The following is a 27716-nucleotide window of genomic DNA, read 5'->3' as shown; positions in this document are numbered from 1 at the left end:
TATTAAAACTGTTTTCCTATTATGTTGAAGTACATCAACTTTGAGAAGATTGTGATTCATGTTTGATACATGCCACTAGCACATCATATGGTAAAATGAGAGAAAACAGAAATGTTTTAATAAAATTAAAAAATATCTTTAACCATAGAGCCGTTTCACGCTATATTTTTCTTTGGAAGAACATCACTCCTTCACATCCAAAATCACAAACATAAAAAATAAGAAAATAAACAGGCAACATTTTTCTTCTATTCCCCCTCCTACCCACCACCACCCAGTAAGACTCTATTACATCAGATAATGTATTCTGACCACCATCTAGCATCAACCTGCTTCCAGACACAGCATCGCCATTTTGAATTAATTTTACCTATTATTTATTTCATCTCCACCCTGACCCATGTTCAGCACAGATACTCAGACCTGGAGCCCTCACTTTTGAAGGTCATTTGAGAATCCATGCTTGACCTAGAGCAAAGGAGAAGTCTTTCTGACTCATCTGTGTACCTCCGTGCCCAGAGCTGGTCTCCTGCACCCAGTGTTCGAGGCTTCAGCGACAGTGTTTCAAATTGCACATAAGTCTCTTTTGCAAGTTCAGCTTCCTTTGCAGATTTCGGTTTCAAATGAAGTTTCAAAACTTTGTAGAGTAAGAAAAATATCAAAGGTAAAACAACCACACATGCTGCACTGCTGCCCACTATCAGAATGGAAAACTCAGAGCTGCTTTCATCATTTAACCCATCAGTGGAGAAAACAACACACTGCTCTTTTGTAGGTGGCACGCCTTTGGGTGAGACACATGCCATATATTGCGTACTAGGTTGCAAACCATCGATTGTGACTTTGTTTTTGTTAGAATCTGTGCTGAGAGGCAACATGTCTTTCTCACCATACTTGGAGTATAACACAGTCACAGCAGAATTGCCTGTGGCATTGACAGTTTTCCAAGTTAAGGTCACTCTTTCATCAGATTCACTGATCACCCTTAGGTTCTTCACAGTAACATTTTGCTCAGCCATACCTGCTGCACTCAATAAAGTATCCTCACCTTTCTTGCTTAACTCTCCAATCTGCTTTCTGTTTCCATTTGTCACTGTCTTTGAAACTTTCTTTCCATCTAGCATGAGCCTGGATTGCTTTCTGTCAGTAAGTGTCATGCTGGTTGATCCTTCAGTGCTCACCAGAGCTGTGGTGGTCGATGTGATGGGAAGAGGTGTGGTTGTCCTCTCGGGTTCCTGCTTGGATTCCTCCTGAGTTGTATTCTGCCTCTCAGCCTCTGGCTTCCTCCCAAACTTCTGTGGTGACACAGTTGTAGTAACTACACCAACCACTGTGACAGTCACAGCAGCTTCTGACATTCCTGCCAAGTTCTTGGCTTTACATCTGTATTCTCCTGCGTCCTTGTATGAAATTCCTGTCAAGCTCATTATGGACCACCTGACACCCTCTCCAGGAGTTTCTTGAATTACTATGGGAAAATGCAAAGAGTAAAACATTATGAATGAGAAGTAAAGAGGAAGTAAACATTATTAGAATATATCTTACCTTTCTGCCAGAAGGAATTACATGTATGAAAATGTTAAAAATGAAATGCAAGCAGTCAAAAAAACACAACAACAACAAAAAAAACAAAACCTAAACCAAATTTCCAAAATAAACTATGGAATTCCCAGCCGTGCTCTATTATTAAATAGAAGTGCTCAGCTTGGGTCAAATGGAAATAAATGTCTAGAGTAATTAGAATACAGTTAGCAATTTCACTAAGGAAAAAAACCACATAAAGCGAAATCAAATGTCTTAAAGCTGCTATTGACTCTTAAATACAAGACCCACTGACTTCCTGTGACACTTATCATGCTACCCATTTAAAATTCTATTGGAAATTTCCTTTGTCCTAAGATATTTCAGTTCTCTTACCTTCATCAGACCTATGATAACTGCTGACTACTTGGCATTAGCAAGCAGCATTTTTTACATTTAAGTTACTGCTTAAGTATCTGTCATAGCAGCTAGAATGACATCAGACAATGATGCCTTGCATCATTTGCACGCAGAAAACATGAATTTGGAAAATTTTATAATGCTGAGTTTTAAGTTGCTCAGTTATGGCCTCACTGGCCTTTTTAACATGAATATTTTTAAACAGGTTCCAGCAAAATCTCTCCTTTCTAACTTCTGAGTTAGGGTCCAACTAACCCAAACTCCATTTCCCTTTATCCTTCCCCCATTTCATCCATTTCTCCCTTCCACACACACTGTTCTTGTAACAGACCACATCCACAACCCTAACAGTCTGCTGGGACCTGTTAAGACTGAGAACTAGACGAGAATCTCATAACAGCTGTTGCACAGATACAATTGCCAGCTTGACACAACACATGGTCCGTTGTTACTCATTACAGTGATCTCAAAGCACAAGCAACCCAACAATTTTTGGTTCTCCCATTTCCTATAAAAGAGCAGTTATACCTGTGTAGTTGACTGGAATATTGTCTGACCTACTCCAAGTGAGCTGTGGTGTTGGGTACCCCGTGGCGTCGCAGCGTAGAAGGACGTTGCTGCCCAGTGGGGAGGTGATTTTTGTTGCTGAGGTCATCACCGATGGCTTAAGACACTGCTCTAACTCAGCTCTCTGGAACAAGATTCCTGCCAGGCTCTCAGGTCCACTACATGAAACCAATGGATCAAGAAGTACAACGGAGGTGTCCACAATTTTGGAAAATTCAATTAGCTTTGAAATGCGACAGTCACAAAACCATGGGTTGTCCTGAAAACCTGAGGCAAGAAGGGAAGTGGGGAAAGAAAAATAAATTTTTCAGTCAATATATGGATATTGTGATTACAGTATGACACATGACTATCACCAAATACAATCAAGGTCAACCCTGGACCTATTATGAGCTAATCTTTTCTCTTTCAACTTGTGGTTTTTGTTCAGCTGATTGGTGGAGGAATATTCTCAGAGTTTAGGGAGAACAGTATGAACGTTTATTAAACTAAACAACTTCACAGAAGTCTACAGGAGCTTAGTGATGTGCTGGCATTACCTGTGCTTAACTTTGCTATTTATCTACTACATTTAAGACCACTTTGAAAAGATGTCTTAAGACTGATGGTACATTTTCACCAGCCTGTTCCTCCTGGAAAGACAGCTTCTCTTTGCTTCGTGTCACTCTCCTCTCCTCTTAGTCCTTCTTTAGACTCTGACAGCTTGACTTTCCTGACCCTTTTTTCAATGCTTGAGGAGAATACAATGATTTAAGGGTTTAGAGCTTACATCAACATCTCTGCCCCTTGAGAAAAAGGGATAAAGGCTAAGGAGAAAAAGTTTTAGGCCAACAAAATTTTTATCTGGCTCTGAACCACACCAGTATTGTTAGAAGTCAGCTTCACTACAGCCTCTGAAATATATTCAAGAAGAATAACAGAAGAGTAGAAAATAGGAGGCAGCAGACACAACATAATGACTACAATATTTTTATGATGGCACAGAAGAAGCCCATCTCTCTTCTGTCAGAGCCAATAACATTTGCTTCTTGCTTCCAGTTTATTAATTAGAAGCTTTTCCCTCTTTGTGAATTTATGACGTTGGAAGAGAATAACCATTTCTGAGGAATATCAGTCTAAATCCTCAGCTGGTATTGATTGCCCCGCTATGTTGACTTTCATAGAGGAACTGTGGCTTCACCAGGTAAAATACGACACAGCATATCACTCAGGAGTTCAATTATTTTCCTATTGGACTCATACTTTTGAATATGCCTTTCTCATTTTCTCCAAGTACTACTAATAAACAAAACTTATGGTCTGAAATAAGGGATGCAAGGACTCCTCACTACTGAATTTACTGATCAGTACAATAAACAAGTCATATAAGTCAAACCAGTGTTGAAAGAAAAAAGAGCCCCAAACACCTGCAAATATTTTTCAGAGTGTAATTTTAAGAATCATCAAAACATCTATTGGAAAAAATCATGGGTTGTTCTGGAAAACCTGCAGATGAAAGAATACATGAATATATAACTACTTCTTCCTTTTATGACCAGACCAAGATTAGGTTATTTTAAGCACAATGGTAGTGATTGGTTAAAACTATGGTAAACCCCTATTAATCTCTGCTCTTTAAAACAACACTTGACCCGAAGAGATTCCATGACTTTGACATCACAATCCAATTTCATCCCTTCCAGACAGAAGAGATTTTACATCTATTCACTACTTATTGTTTATGGGGAACAGAGAAGGAGAAGTCAAAGGAAAGTGAGGAAAGGAGCAACTGCTTTTCCTCAAAAAAATCTCCAAAACATAAAAATTTTGCCTGTGAACTTCACACACAAATTTATAAGGAGGAAAGATACTATCCAAGTGTTTTCTATATCTGGGTACATCAACTGCTTGTGCTCACAGAAATTCTGCTCAATCAGGCACAGGTATGTAACTATTTGTGCTCATCTTTTCAATTAGGGAAGCTCGGTAGTCAGAGACAATGCTCTGGTAATTTTCTTTTTCTTCTCACTTTCTTGCAATTTTCCTCACTATGTTAAGAAATTTACTGCAGGAAAGGAAGGGGTTTATTACTGTTTTTAACCTACTTGAAGCACTCAAAGCCTTTGAAATAGAACCAAAGAATGGTTACATTAGAAAAGACCTTTAAGACCATTAAGTCCAACTGCTAACCCAGCACTGCCAAGTCCAGCACTAAACTGTGACCCTGAGGGCCACATTTACATCTCTTTTAAATACCTCCAGGAATGGTGACTCCACCACTTTCCTGAGCTCCCTTTCAGTGAAGGAACTTTTCCTAATATATATACCTACACAGCTTGCATATTCTCCCAGTGTCCTAAAGAAAAGCCCACGTCATTATAATAGGTATCAGAAAATGACAAAATGAAAGGAATGATGAAGCAACAATGAACAGTCCTTAGATTGGATGGCTGTGAAGTCCAGCCTGGACACAGGTTTGACCATCTGATTGTAGGGCAGAAGAAGAGTTATATCAGTCAGCCACTTCATCTTCCCCATCCATCATGCTTCCTGATGAAACTGCCTAAAGAAGCAGGATTTATACAAACAAATATATAATAGATACAGCTACATTAGTTCCTTCCTTGCCCCACAGCACAGCCCCTCAGTTTGTTTTGCCAGTACCTGACAGTATTCATATTATTTCTAGCCATTGTAAATCATCAAGTTACGTGAATTTTAAAAATGAAAAGATGAAAACACTATTGAGTTGGAAGCAAGATAAAACACTGAATTTCATTATACTTCAGCTAGTGTTGAAGAGAACAGAAATGTGAATGTAAACCTAGTTTCCAAGCTACAAGGGGCATTTTGAACTTCATTCAATAGTTTGTGCTGACAAGATGTTAGAAGTGAAAGCAAACACATGAATGAATAAAGAAAATGTTAAAAGGATGGGGGGGCAGAATTAGAAAATTGAAAATATTAGGGAGCTTTAATGAAAGAAATAATTTCTTAAGAAGCAAAAATTAAAATAATGATAAATCTCTGATGGTACACCTATCTGAGGAAAGAGATTATCTTTATAAACCCTGGATTCTTTTGTAGAAATATCAAGACAGCTTGTTGATCTGAGAAAGAAATACTAGCCAAGGTAAAACAAACATTGATAAATATTTATGCACAGTGATATACCAATGCAGTGCTATTTTAATATTAATTATTAATTATAAATTGCTCTAAAACCCCTTATTCTAGATTTAGCATATTTTATATTTACTCTCACACATTCATATGTATGCTTGCACATACAATGGCAAACTTATGCATATGTGTGCCTGTGCATGCACATTTTTGTAGTCTCCTCAGTAAGCAGGGTTTCCCTGGGCTGTGTCAATATGGACTTTAGCTATGAGCAAAATTTGCTTTGTTAATCAGTAACCAGACACAGACCATAACTTGTGTAACCTACTGATTTTTAGTTGCTGCAAAATAGCAAGATGTAAACTATTCAAGTTTTGGGCTGATAGAAATACTCACCACAGCTTGGGCCAGCCTACCCCAGGCTCTTTCCAACTGAACCTACACATTTTGATCCATAGTTCTAAAGAGTAAATTCCAAATCCAACACTGTGTCACAGTATTTTCCCCACATGGCAATTGCTAAGGGAGTAGTTTCAGGAAAAGCAATATCTACCCAGTGGCTCAGTTTAACAGGAGGGAGCCTGATGGACCTGCAGTATTCCAAATTTTTGGCACCTCTGCACGCAACAGAGGCAAGATCTCACATAACTGCTACTCTGTCAAATACTGGACTCTTCTGTTCCTCTCAATGACTCACTAGAATCCACCATATGGAAAAAGCTACTGCCATCATTCCTGCCAGAAATGTAAATCTCTGTGCAGCAGCCAGCGCTGAAATGTAGTTGTGATTTGGATCAAAGTATCGGGCTATGGCTCCAGAGGTAACCAAGAGGGCCAGAGGAATTCACACCAGTGAATTTGCAGGAATTCACCCAGTCATTTTCACTGTTTAATTTTCAGCTCACTCCACAGCTCTGTTCTGAGCTGTTCCAAAGGGCACTTTCCAAGAAAAAGCTAGACATGGGTCCAGAGACAGTTGGCACTCCAGGGGTTTCTCACTGAAAGGCTTGTGGATGAGACCACACCAAGGATGGCTCTCTCTATCCTGTTATTTCCCCCAAAGCAAGTGCAGCAGGTTTTGTACCTCCAAACTATTCTGCATGTCTGTCAGCCCTTCAGGCATACAACATATCCCTGCTATTTCATATTCCAAAAGCTGAAATCATCCAAAAGATGAATGATTTCCAATGCAATTCTCACATAACTTCAGGCAGGTTAGACTTAATAAAAAACACCCCCATTCCCAGAATTACATTTGAGAGTCACTGTAGCATCCTGTAGAGCCCACAGAGAACCAAGGGCTAAATCTTACAAAGTGTGGAACAGACAGCCAGCTTTAAAGAGAGCTGCACCTAAACTGTGTGGGTAAGAGCCAGAGGGAGTCACTTGGCCAAAGGGCCAAGAATCATTCCCCAAGCCTCTTTCATTTAGCATAGTGCACACACAGAGGAACATCATACAGCGGGAAGTAGTTAAAAACCCTAAACCTCTTAGTACAGAGCTGATGAACTGGAATAAGAGATGTCAACATTCCAGTCCTCTAGCAAAAGTAGCCTTTGGCTCCTCCAAGAGTCCTTGAAGTAAACATGGGGAACCTGAACTTTCTCATTCAAGCAACTGTCTTGATGCTCAGTCAAGACACTGAAGATAAAATTGCCTCCTGGTATTAAAAAATTTAAAAATACATTTGCACAAACATATGAGTTTAGGGCCTTGCTGTTTTTGATCTTGTTAATTACATGCACATGACAATCTTGTTTTGCCAGAACCAGGAGCGAAGACAGCTCAAGTCATAATTGATTATACTAATTAGAATCCAACTGCTGTGTTCCTGACTAGACAAAAACAGCATTTATTTACTCTGGGAAATGGGATTCAGCTTCCAGCAGAGTTCTGGCTGCAGTGATCATTCCATGCAGGTACACAGGTCAGGCTGAATGCTCCCCTAGAGAGGGCTGGAGTGCATAGAACACTCTTGGGCATCAAAGCATGCAATTGTGGGCATCTCATTTTAAGAGAAACGTTTTTTCAACCTAAAGGTGTCCAAAGGGAACGAGTAACTATGGTAGAAAATGAAAAGAAAATGAAAATACCACACACAGGAAAAAAAAAAAAAAAGCCAAACTAAACAAATTTAAAAAACCAACAAAACCAAACCAAATTAAAAAAAAAAAAATACTCAAACAAAAACTAACCAAACAAACAAGCAAAAAAACCACAAAAACTTCCACATTATATTAGAAGCTGGTGAAAGAAATGGTGTGGTTAGTTAGGATGGCAAGCAGGGAAGGAAAACCTATGAAAGCTTACAATAAGAGATGATTAGTTTTTCTGTATGTCCATGCCCTGTAGGACAAGAGGTAATCAGCTTAGTTTGCAGTAAGGCAGATTGAGGTTAGATATTAGGAGAAACTTTCTCACTACCCTGACAGACAGATAAGCACTGGAGGAGGTGCCCATGGGAGGCTCTGGTGTGCTCTGGCCACAGCTTTAAGAACAGCACTGACTTTAGAAGAATGGCTCAGCTACTCTGGACCTGTATCCCTGTAGGCTTGGTCCTTCCTGACCACATATCTCTGTGATCCCTATCTGGCTCAGGGGAGGAGGAGGATATCGATGGGATGCACTTCTTTCTCCAGCAAGCCCAGTGGAGAAAGGAGGGCCATCAGAAAGGAAGCACTAATACCAAGTGGAGTCTAAATAAATTTGTCAAAATAACCCATGACATAAAGAGCACTGCACTTTCTAATCTCCAGAGAAAGGGGATGTTTTCTTATTCACTATAAAGTTTCTTACATAGCAAACACTGTCTGTCTGCTTGCTACATAAGAAATTTTATAGTGAATAAGAAAACACCCCCATAGGAAAACTATCATGTCCATGAAAAAAAAAAAAAAGAATTCAGCTAATTGATTCACAGCTTACCCAAGGTAAATTTACTCAATGTAACACAAGGAAAATACCAGCTGGCATTTTGTATTCACAGGTGCAAATCTATAATGGCTGCACAGAGCCTTCCTTAGTACCTAACAGGAAAAAAACAACCAGGAGAAGAAAGGTTCTGTCTAAACCCAGTGTGTGTAACTCTCTGGAGGCCTGCATTAAAACCCAGCTGTAGTTCATAATAGAAAATGGTCCAAAGGTCACATCCAAAGCCTTCAAAGAACTCAATGCTGGCACCAGAGGGTTTGCCAGGACTACAGGAGGCTGGAAAAGTGCCTGCACCAAGGAAGGCTGCAGATGATTCCCAGAGTTAAAGGGAGAAAAGAGTGTGTGAGGGTTTAAGATTTTTTTGGTGGATTTTTGTGTTATTTTATTTTCTCAGTTCCTTTAGTTTTGCCTGAAGTGGTGAGGGCTACGTAGGATAAGGAAACCAATTAATCTCTGGGACTCCCACATGAGATTATGAAGATTAGATCTAGCACAATCAGCTCCCACTTTACAGCCTCCTGTAGTCTTCAGTGTGGGGACAGGGAAAGGAGTACTGAGATGGACTTACCTTTACAGCTTTTAGTCTTTTATTTTTTTAAAGTCTGAATAAACCAAAACCCTTTATCATGCAAACCTACAGTTACCATATTTATGAAGCCATGCAGCCTACTTGCATCTATTAAATTACTTATATAAAATATTATCTGAATGAGAGTTTCAAGCTGCAGCTTCTGCTGTGAAACAAAGCAGCTAAACAAATGGGAGTTTAGATCAAGAATTGGAAATATTGGGCAGTACAATGCAGGACAGATCTTTACAAGTGCTTATAGAATTACTGCAGTAGATACAGCCAGATGGTTTTCCTCCCTTCCACCTGCTGCACTACAAACGCATCAAAATATGCACTTCTGTGTAAACAGTGATAGAGAAGAACAGTATTGATAGAACTGTTCCAGCTTGAGACTCAAAAAGAGAAAGGGGTTACCCTGGCAAGACCTGGAAGTGGAGATAAAGTGTCAGATAAAGCACTGTGCCACAAACAGAACTGATGCAACTGCATGCTAGAGAAGGGGATCAAATTATGAAAAAAAATCAGTCTGACCAAATTATTCTTAAATATTTACCTTAGATACTAAAAAATAAAGTACCATGAATAAATAGGGAACAGACTCCTATTTTCTCTCATATTCAATATGTAAATTGCAAAATATTTCAGGATAATCAGTCAGCTTTAGAGTAATGCAAGGTCAGCAGAGGTCCCAGGGAGACCAGAGCTGCCCTCTTCTAAGCCACCAACACTATCTGCAGCATTGGGTCACAGGACAGGCTTTATAAGAGCATCAGCTCTAGCTGCTTGCTTGGCTTGGGAGTCTCTGGAAAAAAGCAGTTGCAGATGGACATGCTTACAGTTGCAAACACAAAGAAAGATGAGGGAAATGTCATCAGAAACACAATATAAGTCCTCTATTTATATAGCTACCGAATGGCCTGTATTCCTGCGTTCTGGATTCTCACAGCTTTTACTTCAGTTTTATAGCTTTGAGGTAACAACACACATGGAGGTGACCATCTTCATATTATGTTTTTTTGTTACCAGTAGAAAATAAATAAATGAGCACAGAGCAAACCACAAGAGTAACCTGGGTAAAACCCCCTTTCCTGAATCCTAGGCTGGTCCTCTAACTGTTCTCCCTTGGAAGTTAATGTTCAGGTATACTTTGGTAAGGAATGAGACGGGCTGCTCAACATACCCAAGATTACTCTCTGTGTCACCAGAATATCTGTGTTCTTGGACACAATAGCTCCTGAGAAGGGGGGCCAAATGTCCATGAGGTCTGATGGCAAGGTGGTCAGCTTGTTGCTGGATAGGTCCAGGTAGGTGAGGTTTCTCAGGAAGCGGCCAGCATCAGCGGGAATGCTGGTCAGCTTGTTGTTGTGGAGATCAAGAGTCCGTAAATTGGGCATCTCAGCCAGGGATTCCCAAGGGAAAGTTGAGAGCAGATTACCATCCAGCCTGAGCTCATGCAGCTGTTTCAAGTTATAGAAGCTGCTGATATCAATGTTGGCTACACAGTTGTAAGTGACCCACAGGTACTTGAGATCTACCAGGTAGTAAAAGGCTTCAGTCGGAATCCTTCGTATGACAGTTTTCTCTATACGAAGCTTTACAGTATCCACAGGAACATTCACAGGGATCTCATACATGTCAGGGTCATTACAGAGTACAGATCTAGCAACAGGGAAGGAAAAATAAAGGAAAAAAAAAGAGGGAGAGAGACATATTTGCATTTATTTAGCAGAAATTTGAATTTCAGAATTAAATGCAAATGCTGTAGCTTTCTGCAACACTACAACAGAACAAAGAACACAGAAATCAATAACAGTCCTCTGCATTTAAAAGTTGAACAAACTCCACAAACGTGGAGTCTCTAAACACAAAAAGAATACAAACCAGAACTGATCCTTTCACATGAAACCTAGATTTGCTTTATTCTAAAGTATATAAGCACCACCCTCTATCCACCCCTCACTCTACTGACAACTGAAAGACAGTAGCCATTGTACAAGGAATAATACATGCATGTGTCTCAAGCGGGAAATGCATGCCCCTAATTAAAAATATTAAAATTCAAAATTCAGATTACTAATCTCTAATTTTTCTGTATGATGAGGAGGCAAAGTACTTTCCATACTTACCTTTTGGAATCAACTGAAAATTTTAAATATACCAAAGAAAATACAGTAAAGAAGAGCTTTCTGGCCCTCTTGTTGATGTCTATGTACAAATTACTTGCTTTATAGAGATGAAAAGAACTTTCTGCTCACAATGATTTCAGTGAAATGGGATTTCTCAGCATTTTCAGTTATTTGATTTCAGGAAACAATTTCTTTGGGGTATATTGTTTGCACATACTAGCTTGAAATATCCTCTGCTTTCAATAAGTCTATCCTTAACTTACTCCCCCTTTTCTCTAGATTATTTCTCTATTTTACTTTTTCCTCATGCAGCTTTATTCCAGATAGTCTGTGACAATAAATAGCAATGACAAAGAGCATCTCCTAAAATTGACACAACAATACCAGGTCACCACATTTCAAATTAATCTTCTTACTATCAAAATTTACATAATTTACTGCAGATTAAAAAAAAAAAAGAAAAAGAAACTACTGTATTTATTTAACCAGAATCCTTACACTAGTTAACTAGTTTGTAGAAATAGAAAGGACATTGCAATAGTAGGAACATCATGGAGCAGAAAGAAATTGCCTCCTGCAGAAAATGAAGGTTTAGAGTAGCTATTTGCTAAGTACAAAGCCATAATCACCATCTGCTCCTGTTCAGGAATGCTGCTAGCCATGGAGTGCTAATGTAAAATATGCTTCCTTGCAACTATGCTAGAAATAACTTGCAATGTCTGAGAAAGTTATCTCCAATTTCTGCAACACTTTTTCTTATAAATGGCCCTATATAACAAATAATAAAATATATACCTTGTTCCAGTGCCATCACTTCTGCCATGGTAAACGCAAGTGCATTGTGAAGGACAAAAGCCATGAACTTCTTCAAAAAAACTCATTAGGAGGTAGAAGCAAATAAACAGATACATGGCTTCCTCCCAGAAGAACTGACATGAAGAAATGTGAAAGCTTTACTCCTAGGCATTCATGTGCAGTGTGCTACAAATGTGAATGTAGCCATCCATTTAGTAACAGCAGATTACAACAGATTAGCCCAGATCTGTGGTTGCTTAACCTTCAAATGTATCCTGAATGCCATCAGTTAAAGCAGCTCACTCTTTACTCTGTCAGAACACACTGCTTCAAATCACATCCAGCCATGTTCCAAGGTTGTTTTAATGTGTAGATTGTAAAGTTAGTGTGTAATAAAATATCTCTTTTCATCTAAGAGGCAGTGCATATATTATACTGTCTATAAAGTGTTCCAAAGTTCCTGAAGGAAATCTAGTACACCATGAGGATATTGCATGGCATTTTCTTTAATACTGAAAATGGCAAATTCATAGGAAGCCTAGATTCCAGAGCTTTTAAAAAATCCCATAAAAACAGGCTTTTGCCAAAAATACATATATCTTTTAAGTTTTACATTGCAAAGCCAAACTGCATATGCACACACACATAATAGTTGAAGCTAAACCTATGCAGTCATCTTTTTCACCCTGAACAAATCCACTGCTCATACTGACAAAGGTATTTTTTGAAAATCAAACATCAGACCTACATAGACTGACTTAGAAGTCATGAGAAATTACCATAAATATTTACTCAGTTTTATGCACCAACCAAGTGAGAAGCTTTAGGGCACATTTTGTCACATTTTCAGGATTTGCTGTGCAGTCACAAGCACTAGAAAGAAACATGCTACTTACAAAACAAAAGCTGTCTTTACTACAAATTAATTTGGTTCTATCAGTCAAATTTTTAAAAATACTTTAAATATGCTGAAATTCCTTCAAAACCCTAAAACCAAAAACAAATATTTACACTATGGGATCAGTGTAGATATTTTGACACCCTAACATATTCACAGAAACAGAACTTTGCAAAGCATATCAACATGGACAATTGGTATGGGCATATACCAAGTCATATAGCCATAGGGAGTATTCAGAATATTTGAAATCTGAAAAACTTTCAAGGGAACCTGGTGGAAAGTACCTCATGAAAGGAATTAATACATAAGAAAAATCTGGGATTATTGAACCTAAGAACTTTGCAGTTCTGTCTTTCCTGGCCCCTTTGTCACCTTGTCTAGCTCTGTAAGAGTCACAGTGGCCACTTTGCTACCCTTTTTTGTTTGGGACAGACATATTGGACCAATAAACCTCACTCTCAAAAACTAAAGTCTTGGCAGGTTTTGTCTCCTTAGCTTCTCTAAAAAGATTACTGCGACTAACACAAACCAGCTAGCTGGGAAAGATTATTATTCAAAAAGAAATTGTCCGAAAGATGAATTAACTTGAACCCAGATTTCACTCCTTTCCATGTAACTTATGCAGGCAAATGACTGGAGTTCTGCGATGTCAGTGCACTTTGAGACACACTCATGGGCAAAGCATTGTTTATGGTTATCTCTTGCCTTGTCTGACAGCGCACCATTGCCAGGATCGCCCTCCGAAACCTGTCAAAGGCAGAAAAGGGGAAACAGAAAGATCAGAGATTAGCTGGAGAACCAAAGAGGAGGGAAAATTTTGGTAAGATGGTCTTAACTGTTGCAATAGTTCTCAATTTTAGTAGAATGGACTTAATAAAAAAACATGTATTTGGAATTCAAAAGGACCTGGGTCTTTTACACTTCCAGGTACAGGAGCGTAAACCTAATTTCATTTCTTAAATAGGGATCACAGCAGCTTTTGTTTATCCCAGGAGAGCATACAGCCATAACAAAGATGAACTCACAGAATGGGAAAAAAGATGTTTTTCCATTGACTCAGCAGGTATGTGCACCTAGGCAGAGTTCACAGGCTCTGCTTGAAGGTTGGTGGCAGAGATGGGAAGAATGCCTCTTTGCAAAACACAGTCCTCAGTCAGAGGCACTGGCTTGATTAGAGCATTTGTTATGCTTGCTCAAATCAGAACAGGCTTAACCTATTTACTTTAATGAAAAGGGTCAATCCATCCTAATCCATTGGAATATGATACATCCCAAATCAAACACGAAAATCTACACCAGTTACATGTCACTAAGACCACACACTTTGGCCACAGTCAATAAAACCAGTTTACTACTGATGCAACCTAAATTCTGTACTGAATCCCCTTGAGAAAACACAAGTGGGACTTTCAAAAGCTATGTTAGTATGTTCTCAAAAATATGTATCAATTCAGGATGTTGTGATGATGATGATAACAATTTACTTTAGGCTTTCCTGTCCAAAAGGTTATCTTCAGTAAATTAACAGCGACGTACTCTTTGCTCTTCACTAATCAGCTTGCCATGTTTTACAGGTGATCCTTCTATACTCAGATGATATGCTAAAATCATGAAATAGACATATTTCAGAAAACTTACTTTTTGTTTGCAATGACATAAATGCAGGGGTTATAGAATGTGGAAGATTTTGCAAAGAGAGGAGCTATGATGGCCATTGCAGGAGAAATTTTCTTTGGGTCTCCAAAGGAAGACCACAAACACACAATAGAATATGGAGACCATGCCACCAAGAACATGATAATCATCACAACAGACATCTGTAAAACGAGAGGAACAGATACATAACCAATATTATCTCAAGATGAAGACCTCACAGCAAAACCTCATAACAAAAGCACACACCTAGGTGAAAACAGAGCTATCCTGAATTAAATAACATATAAACAAGCATGCCTGACACATTCTGACAGTTTACACTGAAATCTTGCTTTGGGGACTTAATAGCACACCTCGCTGCATGTTGCATTTCATTACATACAATATTCCTTCAAAATCAGCACTACTCATTATGTTGAATCTGCCCATCAGCAGTTTAAATTACCTGAGAGGACTTCACACATGAATTATGACCTCCATAACAAGTCACTGTGGGATGCTATTCCAAACAATAAACATAAGCAGAGAAAAAAATTTAAGCCAAATATTTAATTTGGCTGTTAATAAAAGTGTTTCATAAGGCTTAATTATGGTACCATTAAATAAAAGAAAGCAAATGTTCTACAACATATAGTCGAGGAATCCAGAAGTCTCTGCTTGGTTTAATGAAGCATTATAGACATGTTCAAGAATGATACAGAGGGGGTATCTGAGCTGTCATGTCTTCTCTGGCCACCTGCAGAGAGAACAACCTGGGCATCTTGGGGCTCATGCCCCAGGACATGCCATGCCACAGCCAGACCTGACAAACTAGGGGTAGCAGAGGGTAGGAGAGGTCATCAGCTGAGACAGACTTTTCTGGATTTTGTCAGGGACATCAGCAGTGGAAACTGGAATGGAAACCTCAAATGAATCAAAAGGACAAAACAAACCACTAGAAAACCAACCAAATCTGCAGGGCTGCATACACACCCCAGGGCTGCTCACCTACATCGCTAGTTAGTCTTTCAGAGATGAACAAAATGAGAAACAAGAAATAAACAGCTACTTTGTATGAGCTGCTCTAGAGGACAATCAATACACAAGCAGTTACTCTCACAGAAGATCCCTATTTAAATGTAAACACAATACCAAAATGTAAGAAAGAACCCTTTCATTTAAAAGTCTGGTGCATACAAAACTTAGAGGAGGCTAATTTTCAAAAAGCACATACTAGTCCAGTTCTAAACAATGACATTGCTTAACTCCAAAGTATTTTTTTTCTCTTTTTTTTTTTTTTATTAGAACTTAGTGTCTTCAACTGCAAAATAGGAAAAATGCATTTTCTTCACAAACATGAGTCTAAATTTTTACCTGAATCCTCAGTTTCAAGTATTCTGAAAGTTCTTCACAAAAGTAAAACACTCAAATTACTCTTTTTAGGTAAAAATACTATTCCTCAGAACTTAGCAATGAGAAAGTTTTCCAAGGAATGCTGTTTGCACTGATAAGTAATTCAAAAACATAGGTACATACTCTTCTGTCCAATTCTCTCTCACTTTTTCATCAGGCCCAACCATAAATCACATTTTTACACAAAATCAAAGGAGCTGGTGAACTTCAAGATTTCTCAAGGACTTTTATACATTAAAAGAATGTCAACCGTCCAGGCAGGATATATCATTTCAGGCCATAACTCACATTTGCTACTGCTTACATAAGAGATAAGCTCAACAGACTGAAAAGAACAAGGGACTGGAAGTACACAGCTCGGGAGCTGGAAATGCACTCTCATTCCTAGGCCACAAGTTCAAGTGAGAGTTGACCAGTCCATTTCAGACCAGACACATCTGTGAAGCAAGCAGGAAGCCTAAGGACTCTGCAGACACAGAATAAAAGTTCTCCTAGGGCACCTTGGAGGTACATTTCTAGGTAATGACAGAGGAGAGAAGCAAGGAAAATTCAGTGTTCCCAGCCTTCAAAGCAGCTATTCATCTGGAAAGGGTATTAGACCAAAAATAAAGAATTTAGTGTGGTAAGTCAAGCTAAGCGTTTTCACCAAGGCTTAGTATCAGCTAATATTTAGTATAAAAGAAAAGGGGGAATGTAGGAAACTGAAATACTTAAAAGACTGCATCATCCCTTTGCAACTAGGACTTTAGCACAAAGAACATGCTTGAAACAAAACATGCACTCATTTACCTTTGTCACATCTACTTGGTCAGACCAATCTATGTTAATGCTCTCCAGGCAGTTACTGCTGGCATATTGTTTCATTGTCCGGGAAACATTGTAATAACAGTAAAACATGACTGTTAAGGGCACAACAAAATTAACAGCAATTACACTCATTGTGTAGGAAATAAAGGACCTGATAAGACAGAAAAACAAAATAAAGTAACTTACAAATAGCCATCCAGGAAAAGTTACCAAAGAATTTGATATTTTGATTTGATTATGACATTTTGCAACAAGATCTAAAATAATAAGGAAAATTTTCTATAGCTAAGTTTTTTTTTATTAGAAAGTACAAGTATTGAAGTTTTGAACAATATCTCAGCTAGACTTGCACTATGTTATTTCTATTGTTTTAAATTTTTGTTAAAAATTTTACTTCGTAGTTCAGAAAGAAGTTATGCTCCTACAGCAGTGAGTTAAACAATCTTAGACTCCAGTGAGGCAGCAAAGTCAAAAGAAAGCGTGAGGGGGAATCTTACGCATCGTTTTTCCTCCAATTTACTGTGCACGTTGCCCCAGTGGGATCGGGAGCATAGCTGGCCCAGCCTGCAGTAGGCATGGAAGACCAGAAGACTGCATTTATCCAGGCAGCAAGGATGAGAGTGGCATAGCTACGGGTGGTCATTCTTCTTCCTGCAGCCAAGCACAGACACAATTCTCATCTGCTGCTTCTTCCCAGTGTCAAACTAGAGTGACAAGTGGCTTCCAACAAGCACATAAGGAATTAATATAGATCCTTTCCAGTCCCAAACACTGTAGCATACCTGTTTTCATTCTGCTGCCTCACATCTCAGTCCTTGCAGCCTTTAAAGCCACTTGAACACCATCACTCATTCCAACTCAGCATACAGGTAATACCTGATCCCAACCCCACGCCAAAAGCTTATTATGCAACACTGCATTCAAGTACATCCTTGGAAGATTGCAGGGAAGGAATTAACTGTTACAACACAGCTGCAATAGAGGAGAGAAAAACACCCAGGGGATGTTATCAGAGGCACACACCTGCTTGACAGAGGTCAAAACCTGACACAGCCAGAGGCTTTTTGTGTGCTTCACTGTATGGATGTGGCCCTCTAAAGACTGAAAATGGCCATAAAAACACAATTTATAAACAGAGTAACAGCCTAATGATGAATTTTTCACTTTAATGAGCAGTATCCCAACTAGGTAACTTACTTAACCAGGTACTGTAGGTTCAAGTTCTGCCCAGCGCTGTAACTATGGAGTCATTCATGAGAAAACAATGCAATCAAATCAGAATTTTATTCCTCCCAACAGTGACTGAGTTTTGACCCTAAGTCAGTACCTATATCAGGCCTGCAGATGGTCAGGTAACGATCAACAGCAACAACAGTCAGCAAACCAATACTCGCCATCCCAAAAAAGATATTTAAGGCAGCATAGATCTGAAATTAAAACAAACAAGCAAGAAAACAATTTCTGATAAACCTTTCAAAGATGCAAGCACAAAGCTGTGTACTGAATCAACACAATTCAACCAGAGTTCTCTTCCATAAGCAAGGTCTTAAAGGTCTTATTTCAATGCAGACAATTTGAAGGTGGCTCATTAGAAAGTAAATATTTCAAAAGCATCTGCTTGTGTGCACATTAGAAATCCTAAAGTCTCAAAATCAAAGAAATACTGTCCTTGAATAAGTAAATCTTGAGATTCAGAGTTTGGAGGGGTTTATTTCATGTTATCAATATATGTTAAGGAAACCTGAGGAGCATTTGGTCCATCAGAAAGAGTTACAGCTTTAGCAAACATGAGGTTCTGAATTATCACTCTTTCATCTGCTGTGATGATTTCACAGATGTGGCCCACTGATTTACTCCCTCAGGCTCCATTTTTAAGTGTGTCAAATCTTTTTCACAGAACAACACATGCTGCAACCCCAACATGCTCCAAATGCATCTGCCTGGTCATCCCATGGGAAGCCTGACCAGGAAGGATGACTGGGAGGGCTGTGTTACCACTGGCACTCAGTAATACAGAGCCCTGAGTCAGAGCACATGCCACCAGCAGTTATAACAGGTGGCATTCAGCCATTTCAGATCACAGGAATCATTTGGTTTAGGTTGACATGAGCTGTGCTTCAAGTGGAATTAACTCTCAAATCAGTGAGATCTCTCATCAACCTGAACACACCACAAGTCAATCCAGACCCAAAGATGTTAAAAGTGAGGCTTCCTGCCAAACAATGACTGAATTTTGACTGTGAAGGTAGTGTCTACTGAGGCAAGTGATGTCAGATTGTGATAAGCATCTGTTAGATAAATGTCCAAAACGTTTGCCTTATGACACATTTTCAGTACATGCTTTCACATTACTACTCATATTCATGGGCACTTAAGCCCAACAATCTATCAATTATGTAAATTAAAATCACAATACACAGTGAGCAAAGGCCACCATCTCTCTGCTATGGAAGTATATGTTTTTCAGTCAGTCTACTCTTAAAAATAGGCAGCTCTTAAAAGTAGACTAAATCTTTAATTTAAAGACTAAAAACCTTAGAGGCCTTCACTTTGGATATCCTATTAGTCCCATCCAAAAAGGACATGAATTTGCCAAGAACAACTCACCAACTGTCAACCTCACCATCAAAATAGTAGCCACTATCAAAGTTTTTTAGCTCTCAGCAAAATTTTCAAATGTACCTGTGCTACTACAATCATCTTCATTTCAGGAATTGATTTTGTAACCCTCCTTAAAGCTATTTTAAAATGCCTAGTTGATAGATATAAGGTTACACTTTAATGTTTTCAGATTGTAAATATAAGCTTAAAGGGAAATTCACACAAAGTACCATCTCCAGAAATTGCTGACATCAGAGAACATCAGCTTCAGGTCCAGAGTCACATTCTGCATCTCCACCTTATCCCTTAAAATAACACCAGGCAGAGCCATTACTTATTTCTCAGTTTGCTTTTAAGTGCTGAAACTTTCTCTCTAACTGAATTGCAATACCTGGCATCCAGTATATCCAAATTTCCAGCTTCCATGCAGGTCTGAGGCAGCAGACATGGGGTAACCAATGCCACTAACACCAATATCAGTAAAAGCCAAGTTGATAATAATTGCATTGGTTGCTGTCCGAAGCTCTTTGTACTTAACAAAGATGCCTAACACAACAATGTTACTGAGAATGCTTATCACTCCTGTAAAAACAGAAAAAGGAAAACTTTACAAAAGGTACACACCAGCCAGCAAAACACATGCAGAAGAAAATGCAGCCTATTGTAATATGGAAGTCCCAAAAGAGATTTATTTTCAGTCAAGTACAAGTTTGCAAAGAAGATAGACACCTGAAAAAGAGAAAAAAGCTTTTCCAATTAGGCAACCTTCACATGCATTCAGCCAACGAGACTTTTGATGCAATGACAACAAGCAGAGCAGAAATTCAAATGCATTTAGGATTACACTTGACACACTCTGGCCACCAAGTACAGTGCTGACCTCCATGGTAAAGAATCCAGGTTGGTGACTGGTAAAAAAAAAGGTTATAAAAAAAATTTATGCACCTGATCTAGAAGAAGGCCCCTGCCAACCCCTGAGATTCAGTAATTTTAAAATCAAATGAGGCAAAATAATAATTACCCCTCAGCTATCTCTCTTTTAACACCACCAAAGATGTCTGTTCTCAGGTGCAGGTCTCCTGTTGGAGGTCCAACATCTTTTGGCCCCACAGATGCCATCATCTATCATATTCATATACTCACACATTTCAGGAATGACACTGATCCTATGTGCTCCTAAAATTTAAATAAACAAGGAGCTGAGGATCTGATCTGAAATGAACACCACATAAAAAATCCACATGCAGTGCTAGTTCTGTCAAGTCTCCTGTTGACAGATAGCATCATCTCTTGGGAGAGAGGGAGCAAAGGAGAATTACAAGTTTAATAATGCAGGCTTCTTATGAGGCAAGTTTTAACAGATATTACAGCTACCAATAATGAAATCAGACATACAACAGGACTGTAAACTCGTATCCTCAGGGTGAAGAAAAGATCCTTCTAGACACACTTAAATTTAATAATTCAGAGTCCAGTCTTAAAAGTAAGGTGGGGAGAGGGGAGGCAGTGAAAAACAGGGAAGAAAAAGTGGAACCTGTATTAATTAAAAATGTTATTATCACTAAATTAAACTAATAATAGAGCAAAAAAAGAATTTTGTTTTGAAAAACAAAATATAAGACGAAAGACGGATTCCATCTTGAACAAAGTGAGAAAAAACACATCGATACAAGAAATTATCTTTGTTTCTGAGGAACAGGTCAAGCAAATGAATGAAGTTTCTCCAGGTAGCAGTTAAGCAGTGTCCATTAAAAGAGCATTGAAGCTGGTCAAAGTGCTGGAGCACAAATCTTATGAGGAGCAGCTGAGGGAGCTGGGGTTGTTCAGCCTGGAGAAAAGAAGGGTCAAGGTCACCTTATTGTTCTCTACAACCATCTGAAAAGAAGTGAAGCCAGGTGGTGGTCAGTCCCTTCTCCCAGGAAACAAGTGACAGGGTGAGAAGAAATGGCCTCAAGTTGCACCAGGGAAGAGAACTTTTGGATATGAGGAAAAATTTCTTAACTGAAAGGATTATCAAGCACTGGAACAGGCTGCCCATGAAAGTGGTTGAGCTGCCATCCCTTGGAATGTGTAGGTGTGGTGGTTAGGGACAGTTTAGGGTGAGACATGTCAATGTTGGGTAGTAGCATCAAAGTAAAAATACCAGGTACATGTATAACATGGACTTTACCTTTCCAGCTAGCATTTTAAAATGATACCAGAGCATTCACCACTGTAAGCAGAAAGACATCCATGAGGCAGCAGAGCTTGCTGCAGCCTGAGTATCCCTGCTGTCGTAACAAAATTGAATACACTGACCAGTGTAATGCTTAACAACCAATTCCTTCCCAGAAAACAAGAGAGAAACACTTAAATCTTTCAAAGAGCAGCATAATGATGAACACTGCACCCAGACTTCTTTTTAATTTTAACATTTCTGCCTATTAACAAGGCTTAAATCTTCCAGATGTGAAATTTGCTGTGGTAAGGCTGGTGCAAAGCAATCAATCATACTTTCAAGTATTTTATGGACTTCATTGTCAAAAACATTTCTCATTAAGAAAGTAAAGATTTATTAGACTCCCCAACTATAATTAGAAATAAAAAATTGAAAAAAACCTAAAACTGCAAAGTAATCCAACTTTTTTTCCCCATGACATTTAATTTCCATGCAAGATTAAGAAAGAAGAGCTGGCTTGATTCTGGCTAATTCCATTGATACCCTATGATCACCAATGATAGCTTTGATCCCGAACTGTTTGACCAGCTGGTCAAAACTATCTGAAAATATCACCTTGTTACATACTAGATAATCAATGTTAATAAAAATATAAGACGTATATCTAGGCTTCCATTACTTGGCAATTATTTATCTCTACAGCTTCTTAAGAAGCCTACTGCTCTGTGTAGCTGTTCTATTAATTTCTCCAAAGACCTTAAATAAATTATTGTCTTTGCATCCAAAAATACACACTTTTCCAGCACAGCCATTTGATACTCATCACTTCAGACATATATGCTAAATAAACTGCAACCATCAGCAATACTATTTCATATAAATGTAAAATACATTAATATTTTACAGTATTTTAAAATCTAACTACAACTTGGAAAAATTTGTGGTACAGTCAATGAATAAAGGGTAAACTGATTTGATTTTCCATAATAAAGGTACAGAAGGCCTGTTTTTAAACACAATAGGTTTCGGTTTTGGTTAGCTGGATATTTCCTTACTATGGCAGTCACTGCTTCAGAAAAGCACTACTGAAGAAGCTGTGGTTATACAATGAATAAGTTTTTAAGGAGAGAATAAGAATAATTTTATAATCATTCAAGTTTAGCCAAAGACCACTGCAGTCACAGGGATAAAACACAATGTAAAGCTTCACAGCATGCTTTTCCAACACGTGTCATTGGTGAAAAATACAGCTGCAACTGGAATCTGCTCTTCTCTGATTAATGACCAGCTCCCTCCCTCTAAGTCACATTCCAACCCTTCCCCTTACATCCCCCTAACAGACACCCGCTCACATGCTCAGACTACACACATATTGCTACAAACATGTGGTCCAGGAGAAACCTCAAGATAGCTTAGAGCACATCACAGAAAAATGCAAGATGTGACAGCTATGCCCTATTTTTATCCATTTTGCAAGCTGGCAGAAACTAATTCTCACTCTCTTCTATAATTACATATCAAGAAAATGTATTTTTTGAGACACAACGCTGCCTTCAAATATAGAGCAGAAAACTTAGATTCTGCACCCTTTAAATGTTTTTGCATAGTTCAGTCAGGCAGCTGATTGCTAACTTGTCAGTAAACATGGAGAAAAGCCATCAGACAGCTGTCTAACACAAAAAGAAATACCATCCCTATTACTGTACAAAATGAGCATTCAGATCTACAAGTTCTATTTTAAAAAGTTATGCAACAATTTGCCAATGCCCATACCTGCTGTTATTAAGTAAGCTGCAACTATGTTGTGCTCAGTCTGTGTGAAGGCTGAATGAGCTTCATTGTCACTTTCTGAGGAATTGGATGAATCATTCCAATGCATTGTCGTCTATCCTCTGAAATAATTCATCAAGAAGACTAAACACTACAAAACCTTGTCAGGCAAATTCTTCCATTATTCAACAGACTCACTTAACAATTAAAAGAAGGGGGGTAGGGAGGAGTTCCCCCCACCACTGACAGCTTCCAAGTATGATTTAATTGGACTAAAGTGGAAAGAAGTTTACACTCCCAATCTATGCAAGAGATTGTTAATTAAAACAAAGAGCAGCACAGAACTGAGCAAATTTTGAACAGTGTGCTTAAACTTCATTCTTACTGCTAATGAGATTAACTGTCACATGCCCCCAAACTTTTTCCCCTCAAACCTCTTGTGCAATGCTTTGGAAACCTCAACAAAAGTTGACTCAGTTCAATCAATCATCAGCCTGGCTTGGAACTAATTCCCATCCTCACGCAAAGCACAAAAACCTGCAGTACAGCATGAAGAGACAAATGTCAGTTTCCTTAAAAACAGAATACATTTACTCTAAAGCCCATCCCTTCAAATCTTTAAAGACTTACTTCTTCAAGGTTCTTTGTTTGATTTAAACTCTGACAAAGACACAAGAAAAATACATTCTAGTATTTTCCTAAGTGAAGCATGACTTCCAGAAAACTCAGCTGCTACATCTCTAAAATAGCCCGCTCTATAGAAAACAGTTGTTGAATATGCCTCCCTCTCCTAAACACAATACATGTGAGCTTACTTTGGGCAAATTTTTCAAAGCATCTAACTGGACATTCTTCAAAGATCTGAGCAGCAAAAGCTCATGTTTTCTTCCCTCCAATGATGAGGTACCAGCACACCAAAGCAAAGACTCTTTTAAAAACCCTGCATAAATAATAGCTGCCATAAGTCCTTGCCCAAAGGACTTACACAGAGCATCAGAAAGCAACTGTTCCCCCTCAGTCATACAGTTTTTGCCTTCAGTCAGTATTCATACTGGGTGTAAAAGTGACAAAGATGAGCACCAGTGGTTCTTCAGTTGTATATGGTAGGTGAAGCAGGTCCCAGGCTAGGGCTGTGCCTCCTGAGCAGCAATAAGGGTGCAGTGACAAAGAATACAGTCATGCCATGGAAAGTATACCTGAAGAGCTCTCGCTTCTCTAACCTGTGAAATACTCAGTGTTCCCTCCCACTCCTCACTTCTCCAAAACAAACATCCTGCATCTTTTTTTTAACATTAAGGTAAGAAAATTTTTACATAACCTTGTGCAGTCACAGCATTTAGTCATCATTACTACACATGATCTCGCGTCACAATCCTGCGAGCAAACGTTCCCTTTAATGCCCCGCATCTACACTCACAGCTCTCAGGGTGTTTGTCTTATTACAGTATTTTTCCTGTCAGAAGAGGATTAGGCAGGAACAGGGTGGGAGGGCTCTGACAGGAAAGTTGATCCATTTGGCAATGAAGCCACTTTCCTCATGCAACACTGTCGTGCCCTGAAAAATCTGGCAAGGCAATAATTTGATATCTTTGCTTTCCTCCTCTGACACTTTGGCAAGATTCTCAAAAGCACCTCAGATCTTGCAGTTTCCCCAGAAGTCAGAGCTTGCACTGTTGAATGTCTCAAAAAAGCAAACCATTACTATTTTTACTCAGATAGGATTCCAGATGTACAGTAGCAATTAACAAAAGAAATTTTATACTTGTTGATTTAAATAGAGCTTTCTAATACATGCAGTCCCTCCTATCTACCATTTGTTTCTGTCTCTTCTCAAATTGACTAATTTTACTGCAACTAGAATTGACAGAGAAAAGTCAAAACTAAAGGCAGACATCATCAAAAGTATTCTTCTTCTGCAACACCATAGTTCATAAAATAAAGTCAAAAAGATAAAACAGGAAATTAAATATTGAAGTAGAAAAATAATCCACAGCTTCTAAGCCAGATATATGTCTTACCACATTGCTTATTATTTCTGATATAGGAAGATAAAATGCAAAACCTCAGGCTGTTTTTATCCTTCAATAACATAGCTTTACAGGTGTCAGAGGGGCACCTTATAAAGTGCCCTTTTCCTTCCCACCTGTCCCAGATCAGTAGCAAAATGTAACTTTTGTTAAAATCCATTCTTCAGTTTGCAGGTATCTCTCTATATATGTGGGGCAATGCAATTAGAGGTTTAGCAAGTTGCTTTCAGTTATGTGTAAAATATATACCAATGCATGAACGATGTGAGTAGAGAAACGTACCTTTTACATTAAAAATAAATTAATTGGAAACCAAAACCAACCCCAAACCTCTTCCTGTTTCCAGCAACCCTGCTATAAATCCATCCCAAACCCAAACCCACCCATGTTTACTATGCCCTCCACCACTGGAGGGCCCTCTACGGCAAAACGTCCCTTTAACCTTTTCCAAAACTGATGCAAATGGTTCAAACCCCAAGGAAAACAAATGAATACTTCTTTCTCCTCATTCTCAAAGACTTTTACTGGACTTAAACTGTTGGTTAGAAAAGTTTCACTCCACAGAGATTTTCAGCTGACAGCCCTGAAAGATGCATGACCCCACTAAGATTTTTACTTGCCATACATCACCTAATAGCTATGCTTTTTTTTTTAAACAATGCTCTTCCTTGCCAAGACAATGCTTTACACAACTGCAAATTACTTTGCACCAGTCTATGTGCAACAGTCCACCATTTCTTCAGGCAAACTCCACATGTACAAGTCAGTGCCAGAGAAAATCCTTCCCACTCTACAACTGCCAGTGGTGCAGATTCACATTAAAATACCCCAATTATTTTCGGCACTTCATCAAATTTCTGTAAATAATATAGCAAATCTCTGAACTACATTGAGCCATCCTATCCCAGCATCTGCATAAAACAAATTAAACAACTCCACAAGGAATGCAAGGCCACTAAAGCCATTCTTATTAGGTAACAATTTAAGCCTTATAACACACCACTATGTATTACCCTCTGTTGAAGGAGGATTTGGATCCCAAAAAAAAAATACTCCAAAATTTTGCTGTGGCATGGACAAAAGGCTCCAGGTCTTCTAAACACTTATAGGCAATCTGATCCTGGTGATGCACCTGGCGTCAGTTTCAAAATCAGCTCAAAGTCAGAGCCTACACCTGGGTCAAACACTGCCATGGGAGTGGAGGAGGACACAGGTGACATCACTACTGCTGTGTACTGAGCTGCTCTGAAGCCCACCTGAGCTTCAAAGGAATTTCCAGGACAGCAACCCATCTTGTGCTGCTGGAGCAGGTGGCAGATGAAAAGATATTTACACAGTTCAGCTATGTGCTACCAGAAAGGGGAATATAAATACAGGGAACACCAAACTGTCATCCAGAGCCTACAGTAACACCTTACCCCCACTCCCCTCACTTCAGATTGCACTCTGACTTTTCTTCCCCAGACACTGCAACTACTTGAAATTTACCATTTCTGCCAACACACCTATTTCTGTCACAGTACCTGTGAGCCCCTCTCCTATTCTCTGCAGCAGCAGCAGCAACAGAGCATCTGTAATTATGCACATAAATAAATCCAGAACATTTCACTTACTAAGATCAGGAACACTGGGACAGACTCACAGAATCTGAATTAGAAGTTCAAGACTGAGAGAAAGGTGTCATTAAATTAGAGAACTTCTTAGTTCATTACAGCATTACACTGCAGGCAAGACATCTTCATTTTTTTGAGACTGAATTTTAATCTGTTACTGTTAGCACCTTACTTATATTAGGAGGACAGGGTCACACCATGGCACAGGGAAGACAACACAGAACAGGGACTTAATGTGCCTTGCAAATCCTCCCTTCCCCAGAATGGAGAATGAAAAAAAGGCATCATCATATGGCAAACACATCCGGAGAGATTCCTTGTATGTTCTTCCATCCTAAGAACATCCTACAACCTCCTTGGAGATCTAAGATTTCTCTGGAGATTTGCATAAAATCCAAACAGCATTGTTTGTATGCACAGGCCATGCCATAATGCTCCCTTCCCTATATCCAAGAGGCCAATCTTTCCTCCAGAGCTGCAATGGATATTGCTGTTTAGCTCCTCTGCACAGAGGTCAGAGCCTTTGCTTTGCCCTTGCAGTGCCTGAGGCTGACTCACTGCTCCATCTGCTGAGAGACTCGGCACACTCGCCTGCTCCTGGGCTGCCAGGCCACACTGCTGCAGCCCAACACTGCCTGGCACACCCTGCACTCCACAGGCATGGCAGGAGCCTTCTGACATCCTGGATAAAAGCATGTCCCCAGAGAATAGCAAAGAGCAGCAGGGATTTGGGTGCAAGAGTGAGGACTGTGTTATGT

At 39.1% G+C, this 27716-nt stretch overlaps 2 protein-coding genes across 2 annotated transcripts; both read right to left on the bottom strand.

Annotated features, from left to right (window-relative positions):
* Window positions 1-404: 404 nt before the first annotated feature.
* LRIT3 (leucine rich repeat, Ig-like and transmembrane domains 3) lies at window positions 405-12149 on the bottom strand. The gene is made up of 4 exons (XM_058025129.1): window positions 12034-12149; window positions 10293-10771; window positions 2470-2775; window positions 405-1468 (listed from the first exon to the last, which is right to left on the bottom strand). The coding sequence occupies exons 1-4, from the start codon at window positions 12147-12149 to the stop codon at window positions 405-407; spliced, it is 1965 nt and encodes a 654-aa protein (XP_057881112.1).
* Window positions 12150-13551: 1402 nt separating this feature from the next.
* Window positions 13552-24355, bottom strand: RRH (retinal pigment epithelium-derived rhodopsin homolog). Its single transcript, XM_058024624.1, has 7 exons — window positions 23322-24355; window positions 19782-19972; window positions 18117-18216; window positions 17287-17440; window positions 16772-16940; window positions 14573-14751; window positions 13552-13681 (listed from the first exon to the last, which is right to left on the bottom strand). The coding sequence occupies exons 1-7, from the start codon at window positions 23425-23427 to the stop codon at window positions 13552-13554; spliced, it is 1029 nt and encodes a 342-aa protein (XP_057880607.1). The 5' UTR covers window positions 23428-24355.
* Between the last annotated feature and the right edge of the window lie 3361 nt (window positions 24356-27716).

This window comes from Melospiza georgiana, chromosome 5 (genome assembly GCF_028018845.1).
Source record: "Melospiza georgiana isolate bMelGeo1 chromosome 5, bMelGeo1.pri, whole genome shotgun sequence".
In the NCBI taxonomy this organism is placed as follows: domain Eukaryota; kingdom Metazoa; phylum Chordata; class Aves; order Passeriformes; family Passerellidae; genus Melospiza; species Melospiza georgiana.
The sequence above is the reverse complement of the archived record's forward strand: the minus strand, read 5'-3'. Positions and strand labels throughout refer to the sequence as shown.